Below are 20,546 nucleotides of genomic sequence, written 5' to 3' on the forward strand. Positions count from 1 at the left end.
CTGAGATGGACCAAAGATTATGTTGATGCACACCACCGAGGATGAGGAGAAGGATGGCTTTTTGTCTCGGCACAAACAGAGCCAAATTATACGCTCAGCTTGACCTGCTGTAATGGCTGAGTTTGAAAGCTTTGGTTTGCTTCTTTTTTCTTTGTCATTTAGTGATATATAAAGACCATACTTTGATTGAAATGAACTCAAAGAAGCCGATGCAATATAAGCTCACTGGCAGACTCAGAAGTAATTTATTTTGTTTGGTTAACATCTGGGACAGGGTTTGACAGAGGACAGATTTGTTTTCGAGTCTGGCTGTTTTTGCAATTATTTCTAAGTGTCAGGGAACATAAGAAATAAAGACAAGCTAGCTGAAATAAGTGTATTAAAATACATACAACAGACAGGCTGGGCAGTCTGGAAAAAGTATAGTCTGAAAGAGGAAACCTACTGTTGGTATGGTGCTCTCTGTTTACAGAGTCAACTGTGATCACCAGTCCAGCAGGTCATCTGGACGTGACTGTGGGTGAGAGTATGTACTCCCGCCAGGTATCCCATGATCCCACACTGGACCTTAAGTTTACCTGGTTCTTCAACGAGCAACTCATCCACTTTGGAAGCCCACTGGGCGTACTTTGAAAAAGTTGGTGGGGTAAGTCTAACAGATTTTCTGTGTCTTGTGGTAAGACATAAAGGAGTTGTGTTTTATGTTCGGCCCTGAAGTCGCATACATCCCTTCAAATCATCAATTGTGCTTCAGAAACACACATACTCTGAGTTGAGTTGTTTTATATTTGAACTCTTCATTATGTAGAACTGTAGAATGTACTGTATGTGAAGGACTACTGTTTTGGCCAAGCAACATTTTCTGAGATGAAAATCAAGTGCTTCTATATCCTCTAACAATCTGTGTTTCAACTTGAACATGGTGACTGTGCTTTTGACTTTAGCACTTAAATGCCATACGTGAATGGTTAGATGGTTAGACACTCTGTACTGTTCAGAAGATCTTTGTCTGCCTACTCACTTTTTATATAGATGCAATTATATATGCACACAGTAGTGATCTTAATTGCATTAACACATTTCCTTGAGCTTATTTGTAGCTTCACATTTCAGGAGCAAAGTATACGAGAGTTTTTTTTAAAACACAGGTCTGATCTTTGCTCTGCTTGGTAATAACACCTCCTCGATTGACAAAAGCAGCAACCAAGAATCATTATGCAATGCCTCAGCCATGCATCATTTGATCATTTAACACAAATATTTTTCTATTTTAATAGGAAAAGCTTTTGGCTTCTTTACATCTCGTTTTGTTTTTTTCCATTTGGCATGATCATTAACAATCACAAGAGCTTTAAATTGTGTGTAGCCTTGCAGTTTATTTAAAACTTGACTTAAACTGACATTTTGGTGGTAAAGAAAACTGATGGTGGATATATAAATGCCATTCAAAATTAAACCTTTGAATATATTGAATGAAACTTGACTGACGTCAGACTTCACGGCATCTTGTGTAATGTGTGGATGCTAAAGCTAAAAGTGAGTGACAACGAGTCAGTCCGCTCATAATCTTGTTGCAGCAATATTAAACTATGAGGACATCATTAACACTGTGTGTATGGACCAAAATTCTGCCGATACCCCGACCAATACCGTTTTCCTGACAATGAAGTTCGCTCCCTTTTTAATCGTGGCAGACATAAAACAGGCCAGGCAGCTGTTTATCAGGCCAACCTCAGCATGCCTTCAACCTCACAGGAGTGCCCCACAATATATGAAGAGCTTCTCTTTCAGTTCATGAAATCCCTGTAGCCGCAGCAGCTTCTCCAGTTCCGGAGAAGTGTCGCGTCAGAGAGCAGTGCCATTACGCACTGTTCTTTTCTGCCACCATTGTAACAAACATTGTTTTTCTGTGTCTTCTGCCTCTGTGTCTTCATTAATCTCTACAATATGTATCACACTGTGCGAGTGAGGCCATTCACTGTGTTTTACCTTCATTAAATTACCTGAAAACTATATCAAGCTAACCATACAGTGTCTTGGGCCCTTTCTTGTATACGGGTGGAGTTTGTACATTGGGTGTTGTGGGGCACACCTGTGAGGTTGAAGGCATGCTGAGGTTGGCCTGATAAACAGCTGCCTGGCCTGTTTTATGTCTGCCACGATTAAAAAAGGAGCGAACTTCCTTGTCAGGAAAACGGTATTGATCAGGGGTATCGGGGTATTTTGGCCCATACACACAGTGTTAATGATGTCCTCATAGTTTAATATTGCTGCAACGAGATTGTGAGCGGACTGACTCGTTGTCACTCATTTTTAGCTTTAGCATCCACACGTTACACAAGATGCCGTGAAGTCTGACGTCAGTCAAGTTTCATTCAATATATTCAATACAATATATGTACGATCAGCTCCCCCAAAATGTTTGAATCCCTGTGTCAATAATATTTTCATAAGATTTAAATATCTGTTACATAGAGTGATTCAACCCAGGGTAACTTTATGAATATCAGTTTGAAGTAACTTGTAAATGTTGTAATATTTAACCTTTATTAAATATCAATGTGCATGCTGGGTGAGCACTAAATTACAGCTCAGCAAAAAATAAAACAAACTGATTTGATTCAATTATATTTTATAGGCTAATGTTTTTCTGAAATTTACTATTGAATGATGACACAGGGTAGCAACAGTTAAAAAAAAAACCTGCAGCGGCATCATTTAAACCTGCAGCTCGAGAACACGCTGTATCTTGCAAGTGTTGAACAAAAAACAAAAACATATGCCTGCAGCATTGTTTACACCAGCCTCACTGTCGGTTATAACCTCCTTTTTTGTTCTATGGGTTTATACCATTTTGCAGCTCATTATAGAGAGATGCTATTTTGTGCTGTTGTTACTCCCAGAACTGTAGTCACACTACTGTAAGGGCTGTGATTAATAAAATTGTGGGACATATAGTATCTATCCAGAGAAAATGCTTTACCTGAAATTAGACGACATTAATAATATAATATTGAGTGGAAAAATATTTAAAAAACTGAATATTACTGTACGTCTTTATGACTAATTAATATCACAGTTTACAGTACACTTTGCTATTATTTTTATGTAACCTAACACTTCATAAATCAAGTCAGCCTTAACATAACGCAATGCACTTTCTCATGGATACAGTGATGTGCAGCAGACAGGGAATGTTGACATGTAATTACTCTATTTTGTAAGACTTCCTTCATCAATCTTGCAGGTCCTTTTTTCTTGCTGCACATAAAATTGGCCAAAGTGAGAGATCGGTGATGCATTCTATCCCGGTTACATTATTTTAATGATTGCAGGGAGTTTCAAAGAGTGAATAACTTGCAGTAACTACATTTTTATCTCTATAAAATGTCCCTGATTATAGATCAAAGTAATTATCGAGTCTCATCCTGTTTCACAGTCCCTTACTTCCATAGATAAGACATCATTAGCTCTAACTTTAAAGTTCAAAGCTAATAATGCATTTGGCATTGAATGGTTGTCTGTAGAGTAAATGGAACCAGGGTGAATAAAATGGATAGAGCTGCAAGAAGCTTTTTAATTCCTCACAAAGAACTGTGCTCATAAATGATCACAAAAACTTTCACTCAGGCATTTGGTGCGTCCCTGGACTTGTGTTGTACCTTTTGTCTTCCATTATGTAATAAACTGAAAGCCAAAGAAATCACTTCGTACTTGTACTTGTTTCTGTAGTCCTTTTTAGTTCATTTTTTACTTTAAATTAAATTTAGCTATTTTACAGTTTTTGACTTTTTTTGTTTGTTTGTTTTTTTGTGTGTGTGTACAAAACTGGCAGCGCTCCGCTGGTGACATCATGATCCGAAACATTCAACTGAGGCATGCTGGGAAATATACATGTGCTGTTCAGACTAAGGTGGACAGTGTATCTATTGCCACTGATGTGGTAGTCAGAGGTAAGGATGTCCTTCACACCACATGTTTAGGTCAGATTGTTGTTCTCTATTAAAAGGTTATGGAATGGAGTCAGAAAAATGTTTTGCAACAAAAATTAGTACCATACATCCATGTGTTTCCTTCTTTCTATCGTGTTAATCATCTCATGATGTACCTTGCAAACCATAGGGTCATTCTGAACCACTGCTGTAGGACATGTTATAAATAAAAAATGTAATTATATTAAAATATAGTACAATAAATTTCACATTAGAAAGGAATAACATGAGATAAAATATGCTAATTTTATTTTTAAAAATTGTTTGTTCTTTTCTGCCACCATTGTTTTTCACTGTACTGTAGTTAATATTGCACTCAAAACTGTTCTAATAATCTTTCTAATAAGTCGGTTACATCAGCTCTAAGCATGGCTCACCCACTCTGTGTCTTCTGCCTCTGTGTCTTCATTAATCTCTACAGTATGTATCACACTGTGCGAGTGAACACTGACAAATTATCTTACCAGGTCCCCCTGGCCCCCCTGTGGACTGTCAGGTGACTGAGATGTCAGAGACCACTGCCTCTGTGTCCTGGGGACCTGGGATGGACAACCACAGCCCCATCCTCAGCTACACCATCCAGGCCAGAACGCCTTTCTCTCTCGGATGGCAAGCCGTTACAACTGGTATGCTGGTTTCATCTGACAGTCTGTGTGTAGGTTGTGTGAATGTGAAGTTTATTGAGTAGATAAAAAAAAAAAAAAGTGAGCTGCGTGACTGGCATCCTTTTCAAATACCACACATGTAATGACAGTAAATAACACATCACCAGCATGGCTCACTCTCAGTGGCAGATCTCGCAGGGTTTTGATGAAAGGTTATTTTTTTGTGATGTCTCTCAGTTCCTGAGCTGCTCGGGGGGAAGCAGCTGTCAGCCACTGTCACTGACTTGAGTCCCTGGGTGGAGTATGAGTTCAGAGTCCTGGCAACCAACAACATTGGAACAGGAGAGCCCAGTAAACCCTCCAAAAAAGCCCGCACCAAAGAAATGCGTATGTATGAGAATCCCTGCTGCCAACAGTGACATTAATTGTTTGCAAATTATGCACATTGCAGAGCAATCCTACATCAGGATGGCAAAAAGATGCCTTCAAAGAACTTTGTTATACCTGTGTTTTTCAGAGAATTCTCAGGGCACAACACATGAACTAACAAAATTCAAAACAAATATATTACTGCCCTGCAGCTTCAGTTAAACCTGTGTGTGTGTCTAGAGAGAAAAACAAAATAAAAAATATATTGAATAGTTGGTTCAGAACCAACATGCATCAAATCTAGTGTGGTCAGTTAAATTACCATGTGTAAATAAATAGCCAGACATATTAGTATTATTTATGTATACATGCATAGATAAGTACATTTGCACACAAACAATTATATACTAAAACTTAAAAATATAAAGGACACCAAAGTGTAAAATAATAAACTTAATATCTTAATATCCAAATATCCCTGATTTGGCTGCATCCATTTTAATTTTCATTTAAAAACTGTCCATCTTGAGTCCGACGGTTGTGAAATGCAAAGTAGTTGAAGTGGTCTTTCTTCTTTCCATGTTGCCTGTTCCCAGAGCTCCCTGTTCATTTGCTATTTCAGAAGTGTTTTTCCTCTCTCCATCAGACTGTCCTTGCCTCTAGGGCTGTTGTTCCACTAAAGATTGTACTTCCACTTTTTTTGTATGCCTACATCCATGGACAGTCAAATAGAGAGAGGCAAATGAGCAGGGAGCCCTGAGCGCAGGCAACAAGGTGGGAAGTTACATTGTTCAATTGCATATTCTTTCTGCATTGTAATGATACAAAGGTGGTTGCAAATCAGCAAAGTTTCCCTTTAAGAAAGGTCCACCTCTTCAAAAAAGTCTTTCCATGTAATATACAGCAGAATACTCCATTTTCATTTTTGTATTGCAGATATTTGAATATTTAAACTGCTACCTCTAACACTGTAGCTGATCTGTTAGTTCCCAAGGTGACACCACCCAGAGTGAACGGTGGCGGTGGAGTACGTTCAGAGCTGGTCATCACCTGGGAGGTAAACTCACATTTACATATGTACATTTATTGTTTATGTGCTTGAAGGGAATGAAAGGGAATACAAGTATATGTATGTTTATTCTTGCATTGCATGACATCACATGAATTATAAACCTGTTTATGTTTATTGATATCAAACACAACAGTAATGAAATATTGACATTGGTGTGAAATTTCATGTGAAATTGGAACATAAATTATTAAACATAAATTATCAGGAATAAACTCACAACAGCATTGTTTAGATAGTTCTATTTTATTTCACCACACAATAAAAGCACTTAACCAGAAAGAGTTGATGCAAAGCTTGCAAGTCAGTACCTCCTTCAGCACTATTCCTCTAAGTGCCCCAATCTGTGCCAAGCTGCATTTCTTTTAGGTATTAATAGCTTTAAGATCATTCATCTTGAGTCATCCCTCTGCGTCATCTCATCCCTTCTCAGCCTGTTCCTGAGGAGCTACAGAGTGGGCCAGGCTTCGGCTATGTGGTGGCTTTCCGCCCACTCGGGGCGCAGGGTTGGATGCAGGCTGCTGTCACCTCCCCGGATGCCTCTAGATATGCCTTCAAGAATGACACCATCCCTCCCTTCTCCCCTTACCAAGTCAAAGTCGGGGTTTACAACAACAAGGGAGAAGGCCCTTTTAGTCCAGTGACCACAATCTACTCAGCAGAGGAAGGTGTGTACTATTACAACTATACCGCAAAACATGTGTTGAACTTTAATCTTTAATCTTACTTACATCAGATTTTATTTTGATTCCAGTTTTAGTAATTGTCACAGCCATGCCAAGTGGGCAAACAGTGGAAAAGTGTAGCATGGATTGATTCTAAAATCTTGTTTTCAAACACCTTGAAAGGCTGTGAAAACATATTTTCTCAGTTTCCTACTAAGACTGATGTGGGAAAAAAAGATGGTTTTCATGCACCAATTGGGATTATGCAATATTTAAATGGGGATTTGATGACAGATGCTGTTGTTTGCTGCTGCTGCTGCGACAGCACTGTCTGACCCACCCATGCAGCCAGAAGTACATCATATAAATTAAAACTCTTAATAAACAATATTAAACAAAATCTAAATTAAAATTAAAACACAAGTTCTCAGGTGTGTAACATCTTGAGTGGACAGACTCGTAGCCACTTGCAGGCAGTGGTGTCCTGAGCAGGTTTTGGTTTGGACACAAACGTCAGAATAATGTCTGTCTATCAGATAAAGCAGGCCACAAAAGCTGAAAGGTAATTACATTTTTATGTCCAAGGTTTATTTATTGTAAAAAAAAAAAAACAGCAACAACAAAAAAAAACATCCTCATCTTATTCTTTGATGTCTTGTAAACATGTACAGGAATCTTCTGTTTCCTGCCAAGTAATTAAAGGAGTTTTTGGGAGAGTGTTAAATGACTTTGAGTATTTAACAAGAACATAATTTTTCTGCTTCATGCACATATTCACAAGAAAGATAAAGAAGATAAATGTGTTTAGATTTAGCACCTTCAAGTTATTATCACAGTTTCTTTAACAATAAACACATTCATCTTATTTGTTAAATGTATTTGTGATGAAATAGTATGATTTTTTTTCCCAAGACTTTCTGTTTTCATTCACTCCTCCTCACATGTCGGTACAGATAGATTGGTTGGAGCTGCAGTGCAGTCAATAAGTCAGATTGTAGACGTGGGTGTAGTGAATATGTGCCTTTTTTCTTATCCTGAACATCCCGTGTGCTTTTCAGAGCCCAGCAGAGCTCCAGGGAGGTTGAGGGCGAGGAGTGTATCGGCGTCGGAGGTAGAGGTCACCTGGAAGCCACTGGCCTGGAGCAACAACCGCAGACGCATCCTGGGCTATGAGGTCAAACCAACACATGGCCACACAATAGGAATTGTACAAATATAGTGGACAGTGCCAACAGCTTGTGAACAATGCTATGACCTTTTTTGTATTATTGTGTATTTACTTATCCATTCATGAAGTAAACTAAAGTTTGTGAGCAGGATTCATGCCCACAGTAGTAGTAGAACAGTTAAAGATGGAAGCATTTAGTAACAAATATGAGATGTAAGGTGATAAAAAGATCTGTGTATTTGTTGTGCGTTTTTAGCTGCAGTACTGGGGCGAGCGGCAGAAGCAGGACACAGCCAGTGTGATCAGGACAGTGGGGAATAAAACGTCATTACTCATCAGGGATCTGGAGGGCAGCAGCACCTATTACATGTCCCTGAGGGCCTATAACAGCGCTGGAGTGGGTCCACAGAGCAACATAGTCAATGTCACAACCAAGAAACCACGTAAGGGCTCTCAGCATATCATAGGGACTGTCTGTGTCTTTTTGTGCATTGTTTTCCTGTTTCTTCTGGCTAATGGTGCACAGGGCCTTTGGTATATATTTCTTTTCACCAATTAGAGTGAAGGTAGGGAATATCCACAACACTAGGACAAATTATGGAGGTTTCTTGTTTATCAACACTATTATTTATTGGGTGCTCTAGTGGCTGAATGTTAAGACGAAAACACATAACTGCAACATCCGTCAGTCCTGGCTGGGGGGCCTGTGTTGCATTTCATATCCTTCCCTCTACTCCTACATTTCCGGTTGCTCTTCCTGCATTGTTTCTATCCATGATTCCATCAAGTCTTCTTCATTCCTTCTTTTTGTGGGTACATTGTTTAGATTTTCAGCATCTTACCAACATGATGATATAAATGCTACTTTCATTTACAGTCACACTGGGCGATTCGACATGCAGGCTCAACTGAAAATGATAAGCTGTTCCCTGCTGAGAGATTCCCCATAAACGTTGGTTAATTCCTCCTCCTTTTCTTCCTCTATGCCACCTGTGTGACAGTAAGCGTATACATGTGTGTCCTTTGATGGGATTCAAACAAAACTCAATGCTCCATGGTACCTGTAACAGATCCGTAGCCTGTCATGTTCATACATTATAGGCTTAAATAAATTAATGTCACAGTTATAATACATCTGTTACACACTCACATGCCACTCTCCCCGAGCATCCCCCTCACAAACAGCCAAACATGAGACTGTTCTCACTCCTACATGCGTACTCCTCGAGTCAGCGCTCGCTGTTAACAGTGGGATGATGAACTGATAATGAAAAATCTCCTTCATGCTGAGTCGGTTCTGGACTTCACTGTGTATTGACTGGGTAACTTGTGTTTTTCTCTATCCTCGTCCTCCTCCAGCCCCCAGTCAAGCCCCGGTCAAAATCATGTGGAACACTTCCAACTCCAAGGTCATCCTGAGGTGGGACCAAGTACATGCTTTGGAGAATGAGTCAGAAGTAACAGGATACAAGGTAAAAAAACACACACAAAAAACAGGTTTTACACTTCTCCACTGAAGAGTGTTGAATTGGCTACAGCACAGGCGAATGAATGGTTTCATAGATTGTAACATAACAGAAAATGACAGACTGTCACTCGGTCCATTTACACCATATGAGGACACTTTTTTTTTGTTGCCAGTTTTGACTGTGCTTATATTTCTGAATACCCTAATAAGTAAGGAAGCATCTGAACTTCTCACAGTAGTGTTTGCTGCATTTAATTAGGAAGTGCAGCTACATCAATGTTTTTTTTTCATGTGTACTTTTAAACTTTTAAATCTGAATTTATTATTTATTTTATGCTGAAGTTATGGCAATGTGACGTGTCAATGCATTTTAATACAAAAATTCCACTTTCCTCAAAATGAACAATGATAACCTCAACGCCCACATCCCATTATTTTTAGCCACATAATTTCAGCCCAACGTAAAAAATCTACAACTTTCCTGGTTGTCGCTCGGGGCTGAAAAATCAGGACTGATGTAGCTCTACATCCGCCCTTATCGCTGTTACACCCTCTCCTCAACACAGTCATGTACAGATATCTACAGTAAGATTAATCTGTGTTGGTTTCAGAGGCAGCACGTCACATCTCAGCTGTCTGAAAGAAACACGAGCTATGAACTCTTGTCAATGCATCAACAAGAACACCCTGAGACCACTCATGTGATGCACTGTACCTAGAGCGACTCGATGCCATGCCTCACACTGTTATCACCCTTCTCCTCTCTGCTTCCTGCAGGTGATGTACAGCCAGGACAAACACAGCCGTCCAAGTGTGGTAGAGACCAACACCACATCCCTGGAGTTGTCGCTACCAGTCAACCAGGACTACGTCATCCAGATTAAACCCTTCAGTGAGGGTGGGGAAGGCAGCAGCAGCCGCCAGATTACCATCCCTAAAATAGCAGGTGGGGCAGGTGATGAAATGTGGAACATGAAAATGATATCTGTGTCTGTTTTGTGAGACAACACTGCAAAAACATCGCTCTAACTGTAAAACATCAATACTCTGGTGTTTGGAGCATAATGTGGAATTATTTTGCCTCAACTTGTTCTCAACTTCTCCCTGAATTGAGTTATTCTATTCAAGGCAACTTCAGAGAACTCAAAGACTCTGATGTTGTCATTATTAATGTCAGTGTAAAAATACAAATATAGTAGTATAAAGACAACATGTTGTGTAGCTGCATTGCATTTTGGTCTTTTGAGACAGCCCCCTGAAGATAAATTACTATCTCTTGCTCTTGCATGCTTGTTTCTCCCAGTAAATGTTTGTTCAAAATGGTCTTCAAATAAGCCTTTCCTCTTTGAAGCTAAGTATAGTAGAATGTTGTGTTTACAGTTGTCTTAGCTGTAAAAATACAGTCTCTTGTCCAGAGACCAAGAAATACATATCATCAAACAACTAAATGGGCTCAGACATGCAAAGAATATTGCAAGAAGCTGCTTGTTTATGAGTGGATTTCTTTTTTAATCAACCCCAGATGTCTACAGTTGAGATGTTTGAAAATCAGTTTGCCCATAATCGAGCGTAGAGCACCAGTGCCATCTATAGGTATCGTTGCATACTCACACCACACTGTAGTTCTTGGCAGAGCTCTGCTTGAATCAGCCCTAACCTAGCCATAGCCCAACATGGTCTACAGTTTTTCAGTCTGTACCCGACCCAAACCACTACTGACAGCATCTCTCCCACACACACTTTGGACACAACGAAAGGACAGAGGTTAAAAAATTCTCTCAGATAAACACACCCAAGTCCAGTCTATAAAAAAAGCGAGGTGAGTTTGCAGACCTCTAGTTTTTTTTTTTACTGAATGCATTTTATAATTGGCTCATTGTATTATCTTTTTCTGTGATTATTAATGTGAGAATTTTCTCACAATTTTCTCTAAACCACACCAGCCATTAAGAATCCAAGACCTGATTTGTTTGTGTTTTTCAGGCTCCATAGCCGTGGGTGCAGCCCCGCAGTCTTCTGCACTTGCCATGGTCAACCTTGCAGCATTAATCCTCACAGCCAGGACTGTACTATGACAAACATCTGCAAGAAACGGGCACTACACCTGCTTATTAAGAGGAAAAAACAGCAGGTCAAAGACAACAAGAGGCTGACAGACGCATTTTCACCTGCTCCCTGCCCTTCCCTACTGTGTCTTTCCTCTTGTTTCTACAGAGATCACTTTGTGAGGAGGATTCTTTTCCTCAACATTTCTAAAGGAGATACTGAAAGGAACTAGCTCTTTCAGAAGTTGCTTTTATGGAATTAAAAGGACCCATGAATCAACTGCAGTCTCTTTTGAAGCCGTTTCTTTCATTGCTCCCTTTTAACCATGGATATTCTCATATGGTTTTAACCTTGGAGGCCCAGTGGTGTGTGATGCGCAATAGGACGTGTATGTGTTTTCTCTGTGGGACCATGCAGGTTCTGTTTAATGGATATGTATGTACTTGTGGACTTTTCTTGGATGATGGGATTTTATCTTATCTGGGGATGGAGGACCTAAAGCACTTACATTGCTCATATTTATGAGTGATGTTATATTTAAGAATTTGTCATTTCCCTCCTCTCTTTGGGAAACTGCCCACATCGTTTAAGAAGGAAAACCAACTGTTACTAATCCCTAACAAAAACAGGGAGCTAAGCCTCATGCCGCTTTATGACAAACCAGAATTTGGGACCTTTGTAACTTTGGCTGGATTTTATTCATGCTTTTACGTTACACAACATTACATCGAATCCTAAGAGTTGCCATTAGACTGACTGTAACCAAAGGTATTGAGTCAACAAGGTTCAGTTCCCCGTGTTGTATCATTGTGAGGAAATGCAGCGTGTACACCCCCAATATGGCTTTCATTGTAAACAGTAGGCTTGTGTTGATTAATTGATGTCTTACCTTCCTCCCTCATCCGTAAGTGTGTAACAAAGGCACGCTGAGCAGTGTGAGCCACATTGTTCCTCAGGTCCCAAATGAGCCTTAAGTCCTATGAGTATTATCCATGTTCTTATTGTTCAAGAGACGTTTTATTTATTTTCTTCCTCTGTTTATCTGCATTGTATTTTGGCTCACTCATGCTATAATTTATGAATAACTGACCTTACTGTACACTATGTCAAAACACTTTTGTTACTTTTTGGATCATAATTTTTTGGCATTTTAGGCTCAGAAACATGCCTTTCTCCTACGTCTTTCATGATGAGCATTGTAATACAGTATACGTGGCAGTGATTACTGACTTTTCTAACAGCTTACTACAAAGTAGGGATGGTATTTTACTGTCACCTGCTGTTTGGCATGAGATTGGTCAGTGTACGTACCTACGTTGCTTAGGATGTCTGAATGGATCAACCTGCTTTTAATAAACATAATGCCATTTTCCTAATTTCTTCATTGGATGTCAGAAGAGATCAAGAGGTTGATCCTAACCAGGGGATTTGAAGGTAATCTCTTTCTTAGCAGATGGAGTTTGCACCAACAAAAGCTGACCATGAGGTAAGCGTTTTATTGTCAAACTACTTTTTCCAAGGTCATGAATTAATTTACATACTTTAATTATTTTGACATGAAGGTCACACTGAACAGAACCTGCAACCCTTGAAGCGTTCTGTTTAATATATCGTACATGAACATGCACCATTACTTCTAGTAAACATTTAGTATAACTTAAACTCAATGGTCTGATTTTATTCAATAAAGTGTGATAATAGCTCTACAAAGTGGAATCTCAACAAGCAAATAATATTTTTGCATGCCTTTGTCAAAGCATTCACAGTTTGAGGTGGAAAATGAACGTAAACTAGTAAAATCTTTGCAGCAATTAGTTCATTCAAGCATCTTGTGTTTCAGACCTTCACAGGCCTTTCAGCCCATTCCTTTTCGGAAGAACTGATTCAGTATAAGTCATTGGGTTTTTCTTGCATTTACTTAAGGTCATGCTGCAGAATTTCATTCAATTAACAGTCAGGGCTTCACTTGGCAATTTCATGATGTAATTCTTAATCTCTTTAAGCCTTTTTTCTGTAAATTAATTTCTTTGCTTTGCCACTCTGTATGTCCCAACCTCATAGAGCTGCACTTTTTCTCTGTTCTCCTTCCATGGATGCTCCAGATCAATATTTTTAAAACAGATACTCATACTCAAGTGCAATCAACATCTGCAAAGCTATACATGGAAACTCTGATTTTGTTGCCTCCTTTACATTTGTTTGGTAACCTTTACACCCACTGCCCGCAAACGGAGGTGACCATCAGTGCTAAGCTTCTTTTTATTTCATATGCCGTTTCTGTCGGACTGTCAGCTATAACAATTAGCAATATTACCTCTGAAAAAACAGGTTCAAAACTTCAAAAATATGTTGTGTCAGTGATCCACATTATGATTTACAGGTCCAGTACATAGGATTTAGTGGCATCTAACAATGAAATTGGGGATTGCAACATTTTTCTTAAAATGGTGGAATGTGTTGGAAAAACTACAGAGCATGTAGTTTGTCTGTTCTGGGCTAAGGTAGAAACATGGTGGTTCAACATGCTGGACTGCATAGAAGAGGACCCCCTCTCCTTCATTCTTAGTAAACAAAACAGTCCTTTATAATTTTTCTAGATGAGCAAAAATGGCAAGAAAAAACATTTGAGTCATCATAAGAAAAGAACACAAGTAAAGATAGGATAGAAACTTCAAACCTTCTTTTATACTACATAATTTATATCTTGGTTGAAAAAAACAGTAGCTGCACTTCATTATTGGGCCTGGGGGACAAATATACACGCAAAGAGCAGCTGTGATAAGACAAAACACAGATATGTGGAAGACATAAAACAGAGGGATTCCCTTCTCATCTTGTTCTTTTTTTCTCTCTCTCTTCTTTATTCATTTCGAAGGAATGCAAGTACAATGTACAACAAAGACACAGCACCAAGCAATGGAGAGCAGCAGAGCAGAAGAGATGAAGCTGCTGTGGAGGGAGGAGGAGGAGGGTGCTGTACAGAAAGGAGAAGGCTAGGTTTAAGGGTCAGCCAGAGGTCATCCAATCAGACTTCAGCACCAGGTGTCTAGGCCAAATGTCTGAGATTACTCACAGTCTATTACATGTCAGACTTCCACGGGCAGACATTTTCTGGACAGAGGAAGTAAACTTTACCAAACACGTTGGTTAATTTTGCCTGTCAGTGAAGAACAGTGAGAAAGATTTGAGCAGGGTTTGATGTTGCAAAGCTCACTTTTTTTTTTCTTTTTCCAGGTAACTGGTGCCCCCTAGTGTACCTCAAGCCCATAGCCATTAACTACTTTACAATCTTCACAATCCACCAAACGGCACCAAATATACAGTATACAGTATGCATGGCTGCATTGTTTTTTTTGTTTGTTTTTTTCACCTTCCAGTTTGACACCCACACCCATCATTTTGGAACCAAAATATGTAAAAAACATAACGGGAATCACACCACACGTGAACGTTGACAGTAAGGTTTAGTGTCTGAAAGCCAAAGTTCTACCTCAGTAATACCCTCATAAACCTGACATGACAGTTTTTATAGATTTATAAAATATGACTTTTGCAAGAAGACAGAAATGTTACAAGTAATGTTAAAGACACCAAAATTAAAGGGAAACCTTGCCGTGTCAAGTTTATGCATTTGACTTTCTAGCACTTCTGTAATTAAAAGTAGCTTGTTCATATAAAGTTATTTCATACAAAATCAGAGTTTGTACAATTTGACCACTACCTTAATTGGCACACTACATGTCTATGGCATCCCTCTAACATTCATTTACCAAATCACACAAAACTATGTGTTCAAAGATGCTGCTCCTACTGTATATTTTATTTATAACACTGTTTGTTGCTTGAAAGAGTTTTGGAAGGGTTCTGATGCATAATGCCATTTCTGTAGGCTATATTGAAAGTTGAGGATTTGTTGTACAATAAACAGCAGTGAAAAAATACCAGTCATTGAATGTAGGCAGGCCTACTCCGTGTTTCTTTACAGTAAAATTAAATTTAAAGCAAACCGATATGCAAGATAGACTGAACAGCACCAGCAGCTTGAAATGAGATGTTAAAGGGTTGTAACTAAAGAACATAGCCATTTTGTCATTGGTGATTGGATCTTGGCATTAACAAAACTGGATGAATGTGTTTTGATACTTCCTAGTTTTTCTGGTGAGTACTCTTCATTTCCTGTCAGGAAGCTTAATTTCCTGATTTTACATTTCAGAGCTCAGGAGATATAAGATTGTGAATAATTTGGCCTTTCCGTCTTGATTGATGATTTTTTACTGTTTCTTTCATGATCCTGGATATCATAATCCATCCCTCTTATGAGTTAATATCAATATTACTCAATTACAATTCAATAATGCAAGAAATTATCATGCAAACATTGTCTCAAATACTAGTTTTACTGATGCAGCAGCCCGTTCTGTGAATTGAACAAGGGTGTGAGCCTACTCTATGTACTTACTACACAAGTTGTGGCATCATATCCAGCTTAATTCTGAAAGCATATCTAAAGGCTGGGAAAGGAGAGAAACAAGGCTCATTCTGAAACATCAGCATGCTCAGAAACTACGTTGCCACCATTTGAATAAATACAACAGGTATACTGTGTGTATTAACAGCACTTAATGTCCAGACACACAGAAATTCTCAAAAAGTCCAAGAAAAGTCCTTCATGATGCAGCAAACTCAAATCATGTCCTTTCATACTCACACATCATGTTAATACATTTTACAGAAGTGAAATATTGTGATGAGACCAGCCCCGACCTCTAGAGGACCTACATGATGCTCTCTGCTCAGTGCGTCCTCATCAGTCAGTGTGGTGGGGGGTAGGGGATGTAGCCCATTTGTTCATTCGACTGGCTATGCAAGTGGAGTGGAAGCTAACAGTAGGATTCACTCACAGTTTTCATTATACCCTGCTTCACTGGATGCTTACATGACTGGAGCTACACACACAATTATATCAAACGAAGTGTAAGACACAGCAGGAATCTGATGTTTTTGTTATTCAGTACAGCAGGACAGACATATAGAAGGACTATGCGCATTGTTTTTCTTATGTTCCTATTTTCCAAATGAATGCATGGGGTATGACATTGGATTATTCCAACAGTGTGAGTGAATGCACAGATTATCTGCGCTCACTCTCTTTGACCTTTCAGGAATACTTAAGGAATTAGTGGCCCTGAGAGGTTCACAGGGAATTTAGTTGGATTATCTCTTTAATTGTTCCAGATGTTTGGATCTCTAGTGGCATACTGTCGACCAATCAAGGACCAATAATGTTAACTTTCTTTTTTTTTTTTTTTTTTTTTTTTTTTTAAACCACTTAACCGCCAAACAAACTTGCTAGACATGAATGATTTCAATAGTGAAATGTTTGGATAAAAATAAAACACAAGATTTAAAAGGAGTCTTGTTTTCGGCTTCGTGTGTGCATGAATGTGTACAAGAGGCTCCATTTGTGCACCACTGGCAGTAGTCTGTTAGGATCAGTTAGGATGACGTGTCGCAATTTTAGGTACTGGGGCACTGACACTTCTGGTCCAAAGGGGGGCACTCTCATCTCAGGAAATCAGGACTGCGGAAGAAAGAAAGAAAAGAGAGTCAACCTTAAATCCCCCAACCTCAAAGGAGGGTTGAAAGGCTAAATCTTGGCCTGATATTATCATTTGGAGTCAAGATGGCACCCTGTACCTCTGATGCACCATGTCGATCCTCAGTGGATGATTCTGTTTCCCTGACAACAACTGCCTTGGTCACCTGCATGTCGGGGTGCTGCTGCTTGGCTTCCTGTATTGCAATAGCAAGAGCCTGCAAGGAAAAAGAATATAAACTTTTAACTTTCCTAAAAAAAATAAAATGTTGATTTCTGTGTTGTATGGCTCATACTGAAGTTAAGTTAGTTCCTGTACAATAATATCATAGAATTGAAACACAATCTCAGTTCAAGAAAGACTTTTTCCTGCATCATTGTCTGAGACTATTTTGTCATTTATTATTTAAATAATTAATTAATGTCTAATCCAGTTAGACACATCTTAAGATGGGTTCTTGTAAGTGGCAATGCAATGGCCATTTTCACTATAAATTCAATTGATAATAATTAATAAATACATTTCACTATAGATATTTTTATTGTCTAACAATGTTTTTATTTTTTTTTAAAAGGTGCCAGATTAACCAATAATGAAAAGAAAAAACTACTGATTTCTTTTTATATTCTTTATGTACTAAATGTGTTTGTTCAACGTCTGAAATAACTACAGTGGGCTGATGTTGATTAGCTTACTTCATTTTTTATTTTTTTAAACATATGCATGTTACAGTATTCAGTGTCTAAATTCAAGTGATATAAAGTGTTTACATAAAATACAGGTTGTAATTAGTTTAATAAAAACAAATAAGTAGACAATTAGACAACCAGCAACTACTATGCATGTGGTTCTTTTTACTTTATTGTGTCATCCTCAGCTCATTTAGCTCACCTGCTCCTGGTCTACATCATCGTCTCCTGTGATGATGATCCTCTTCTCAATCCTGGTCTCTGAATATCCTCCTTTCACTGTCTGCAACACACAAAAGCTTTTCTTTAAATAGCCTTCAAAAGTCCACATTTAACTCTATTCAAAAAGAGACAAACTGTACCTCCTCATGTTCCAAAACCACTTTATCATAATCATATTGTGAGATTTTATAAGTTCTGCTAAGGCTCCTCTACCTTAGTGACATGAGTGGTTGCTGAGGTAACGTTTTCAGTGACGAGGATGGGCGACCTGGACGCCTCCCTTCCAAGACTGCTCATGTGCACCTGAGAAAGCAGAACAGACGGCAGCTTCAGGCGTGTTCACATATACACAAATCATTACAGATGATTTACAGACAAATTGCTGTTGTTTTTTTTAAATAGATTTTAGGACATCCAGTCAGGCATACTGTATATATTCAGACATTTTTGTTGGTCTTTGAAAGTAGGTTTAAACCCTGGAGAGCAGGAGGAAGTGTGCTGCAGGTAGAGTTAAAATTGGAGAAGTCCTTCTGTGTATACTCACAGGGGAAACGCTCTGTCTCGTAGAATAAGAAACTTCACTAAGGCTGGTGATACCGTGATCCTGATAAACAAACATAAAAGCAAAAGTTCTAATTTCCCCAAATATTCATTCTATCTACAACATTTCTCTCGAATATATCCAACTAACCTGATCTGTGAACTCCACGATGGTCGTGGTGACCTCTGACCCGTTGGGCTGAGTCTCCTTCCTTACATCAGTCTTCCTCACCGCTGGTGTGGGCATGACATCACTGGCCTCCCTGCTCAGTGGTGTGACAGCCGAGACACGGCTGGCTTCTCTGTGCGACTGCTCTCTGTCCACCGACGATGATACTGGCACTGACCTCTTTGGTTTTTTGGGGACTACAGGCTTAAGTGAGGGGGGAAAAAAACAAGTTTTAGTTTTTGTACATGCAACAGATGAGCTTGTAGGTGTATTATATTGTATTCTTGTTGTATTTTATATTACAAGTAAGATAAACAAAGAAAAAAAAAAACAGAAGACATAGAGGGTCTCGTTCATCACGTCCACATTGTCGATCAGTACAGTATGTTTCATTGTACATTGTGCATATTTTGGACATTTCAAAAACACTAAGTGCAGAAAAACACATTGAAATCTGTGACAAACACTTCGGGTGTGATCACAACACTGTGTTTTTTTGTTAGTTTTTTTCATTTGAACCGCATAGAGAAATGTTGTTACTGTTCTATTTTTATATGTTTCATTCACATCAACTGCTGCAAAATAGAGTGTGTAAACAAAACTTGTGTGAACTCATCAACGGCTTGCTTTGGTAGCCTGTCATCACACTTTGTTGGAGACTTGAGTAGCGCTAAAAGGGGGATATGGTGGTGTTATAGCAGGGGTGCTGGGGAGGATGAAAATCCAGTCCTACTTCCTGCGGTTTGACAAAATACTTGCCTGCATGCTTTTCTTTTATCCACTTCCCATGTGAACTGAGATATATAACAAAACACGGAGGATAGTTCTTATTTTACCTCCCTGAACAAATCAAACTAAAGCAGTAGAAACTTCTAAGGGCTCCACACACACTCGATATGAAAACAATACCTGCACATCAGGCCGTTTGACCTCTGGTCGGACTTCCTCAGCCTGAATATGTTTAGCTGGAGGGCTGCTGCTGGCTCCTCTAGAGAGAGGCGCTGACACCAGTGGAGGAGGCAGTTCAGAGGGGCCCTGCTGCTGGAGCAAGTCGATTCCGAAACACAGACCCCCATCTGGTGACAGATCCCTGTCTCCCAGCTCTGACATGCCCCTGGAGAACTCCTCCATCCCCGTGTGTAGGTCTGTGAGGACGGTGAAATCTACTTCGGCCTCCAAGCTGGACGTAGAGCTGACCGTGATGCTGGAACATTTGCGCTCAATGCCCAGGTGGGTTTCCTTCAGGTAGAGGATCTCGTGGTCCTGGTCATCCTCTGAGACGGAGCCCAGACGTCTCTCCCATGGTTCCCTCTGCAGAAAAGAGTGCAGTGCAATTTAAACAATGAGTAAATAATGAAATAATGTGTGCTATTTCTCAATTGATCAGGATTAAAAATGTAGGCCTGTTTTCTAATAATTACAGATATAAATAAAACCTTTAACAGTATAAATAAACACATATCAGAATAAGTTATTCTGTTATGTTAGCAGTAATAAAATCATGTAATTTGGTGGTAGTTTATGAGACATAGATTTATAGCCTGTGCTGTGTTTCTGTGTGAAACCGAAATGGCTAAATAATTTCCACATTTTTCATATAAACACAAAAAAGCTTATGAAAACATCTTGAAGAAAAAAAAAGATCAAATATAAAGTGTGGTCTGTTTACTAATTTCCAAGGGAGTGGCTAAAAAGGATGAGCTGATGGAGCTGATAGATGACTCACTGAAGCTTCGTTGAGAGGCTCCTCGTGAATAGCAGGTGTGGGAGGTGTCTCCTATAGAAGAAAAACAAACGGCAAGCAAACATTAATTTAAAAAATGAACGAATCATGTGCCTAGTCGTAGAAATTACAACAGCCACAAACCATAGCTATCTATACCGTAACCAACACGTGTGTGGTTGAATCAGAAAAGGAGAGAGCAGAAAGAGGCAGCTCAGCTGATA

The 20,546-nt window shown here is 39.2% G+C and overlaps 2 protein-coding genes across 4 annotated transcripts in view; one reads left to right on the plus strand and one right to left on the minus strand.

The window, feature by feature from the left end:
* Window positions 1–16,717, plus strand: part of cntn3a.1 (contactin 3a, tandem duplicate 1) — a 79,385-nt gene extending 62,668 nt beyond the window's left edge. For 2 of the 3 annotated variants that reach the window (XM_019274686.2, XM_019274685.2), the window contains exons 14-23: window positions 3,836–3,953; window positions 4,460–4,618; window positions 4,835–4,984; window positions 5,953–6,023; window positions 6,469–6,703; window positions 7,759–7,874; window positions 8,125–8,311; window positions 9,228–9,340; window positions 10,114–10,282; window positions 11,320–16,717. In XM_019274686.2, coding sequence (XP_019130231.1) covers window positions 3,836–3,953; window positions 4,460–4,618; window positions 4,835–4,984; window positions 5,953–6,023; window positions 6,469–6,703; window positions 7,759–7,874; window positions 8,125–8,311; window positions 9,228–9,340; window positions 10,114–10,282; window positions 11,320–11,411 — 1,410 coding nt within the window. In that variant the 3' untranslated portion in view covers window positions 11,412–16,717. Of the gene's footprint in view, window positions 1–3,835; window positions 3,954–4,459; window positions 4,619–4,834; window positions 4,985–5,952; window positions 6,024–6,468; window positions 6,704–7,758; window positions 7,875–8,124; window positions 8,312–8,745; window positions 8,821–9,227; window positions 9,341–10,113; window positions 10,283–11,319 lie in introns of those variants that run through there. The other variant, XM_027288595.1, reaches the window with a different exon arrangement.
* Window positions 14,220–20,546, minus strand: part of LOC104919431 (band 4.1-like protein 1) — a 40,496-nt gene continuing 34,169 nt past the window's right edge. Inside the window, exons 17-24 of the mRNA XM_019274682.2 lie at window positions 20,326–20,376; window positions 19,509–19,910; window positions 18,582–18,803; window positions 18,435–18,494; window positions 18,104–18,193; window positions 17,871–17,951; window positions 17,080–17,196; window positions 14,220–16,963 (exon numbers count right to left, since the gene is read on the minus strand). Of these exons, the coding sequence (XP_019130227.2) occupies window positions 16,958–16,963; window positions 17,080–17,196; window positions 17,871–17,951; window positions 18,104–18,193; window positions 18,435–18,494; window positions 18,582–18,803; window positions 19,509–19,910; window positions 20,326–20,376 (1,029 nt within the window). The 3' untranslated portion in view covers window positions 14,220–16,957. The remainder of the gene's footprint in view (window positions 16,964–17,079; window positions 17,197–17,870; window positions 17,952–18,103; window positions 18,194–18,434; window positions 18,495–18,581; window positions 18,804–19,508; window positions 19,911–20,325; window positions 20,377–20,546) is intronic.

Source organism: Larimichthys crocea, chromosome XV (assembly GCF_000972845.2).
Source record: "Larimichthys crocea isolate SSNF chromosome XV, L_crocea_2.0, whole genome shotgun sequence".
Taxonomy (NCBI): domain Eukaryota; kingdom Metazoa; phylum Chordata; class Actinopteri; family Sciaenidae; genus Larimichthys; species Larimichthys crocea.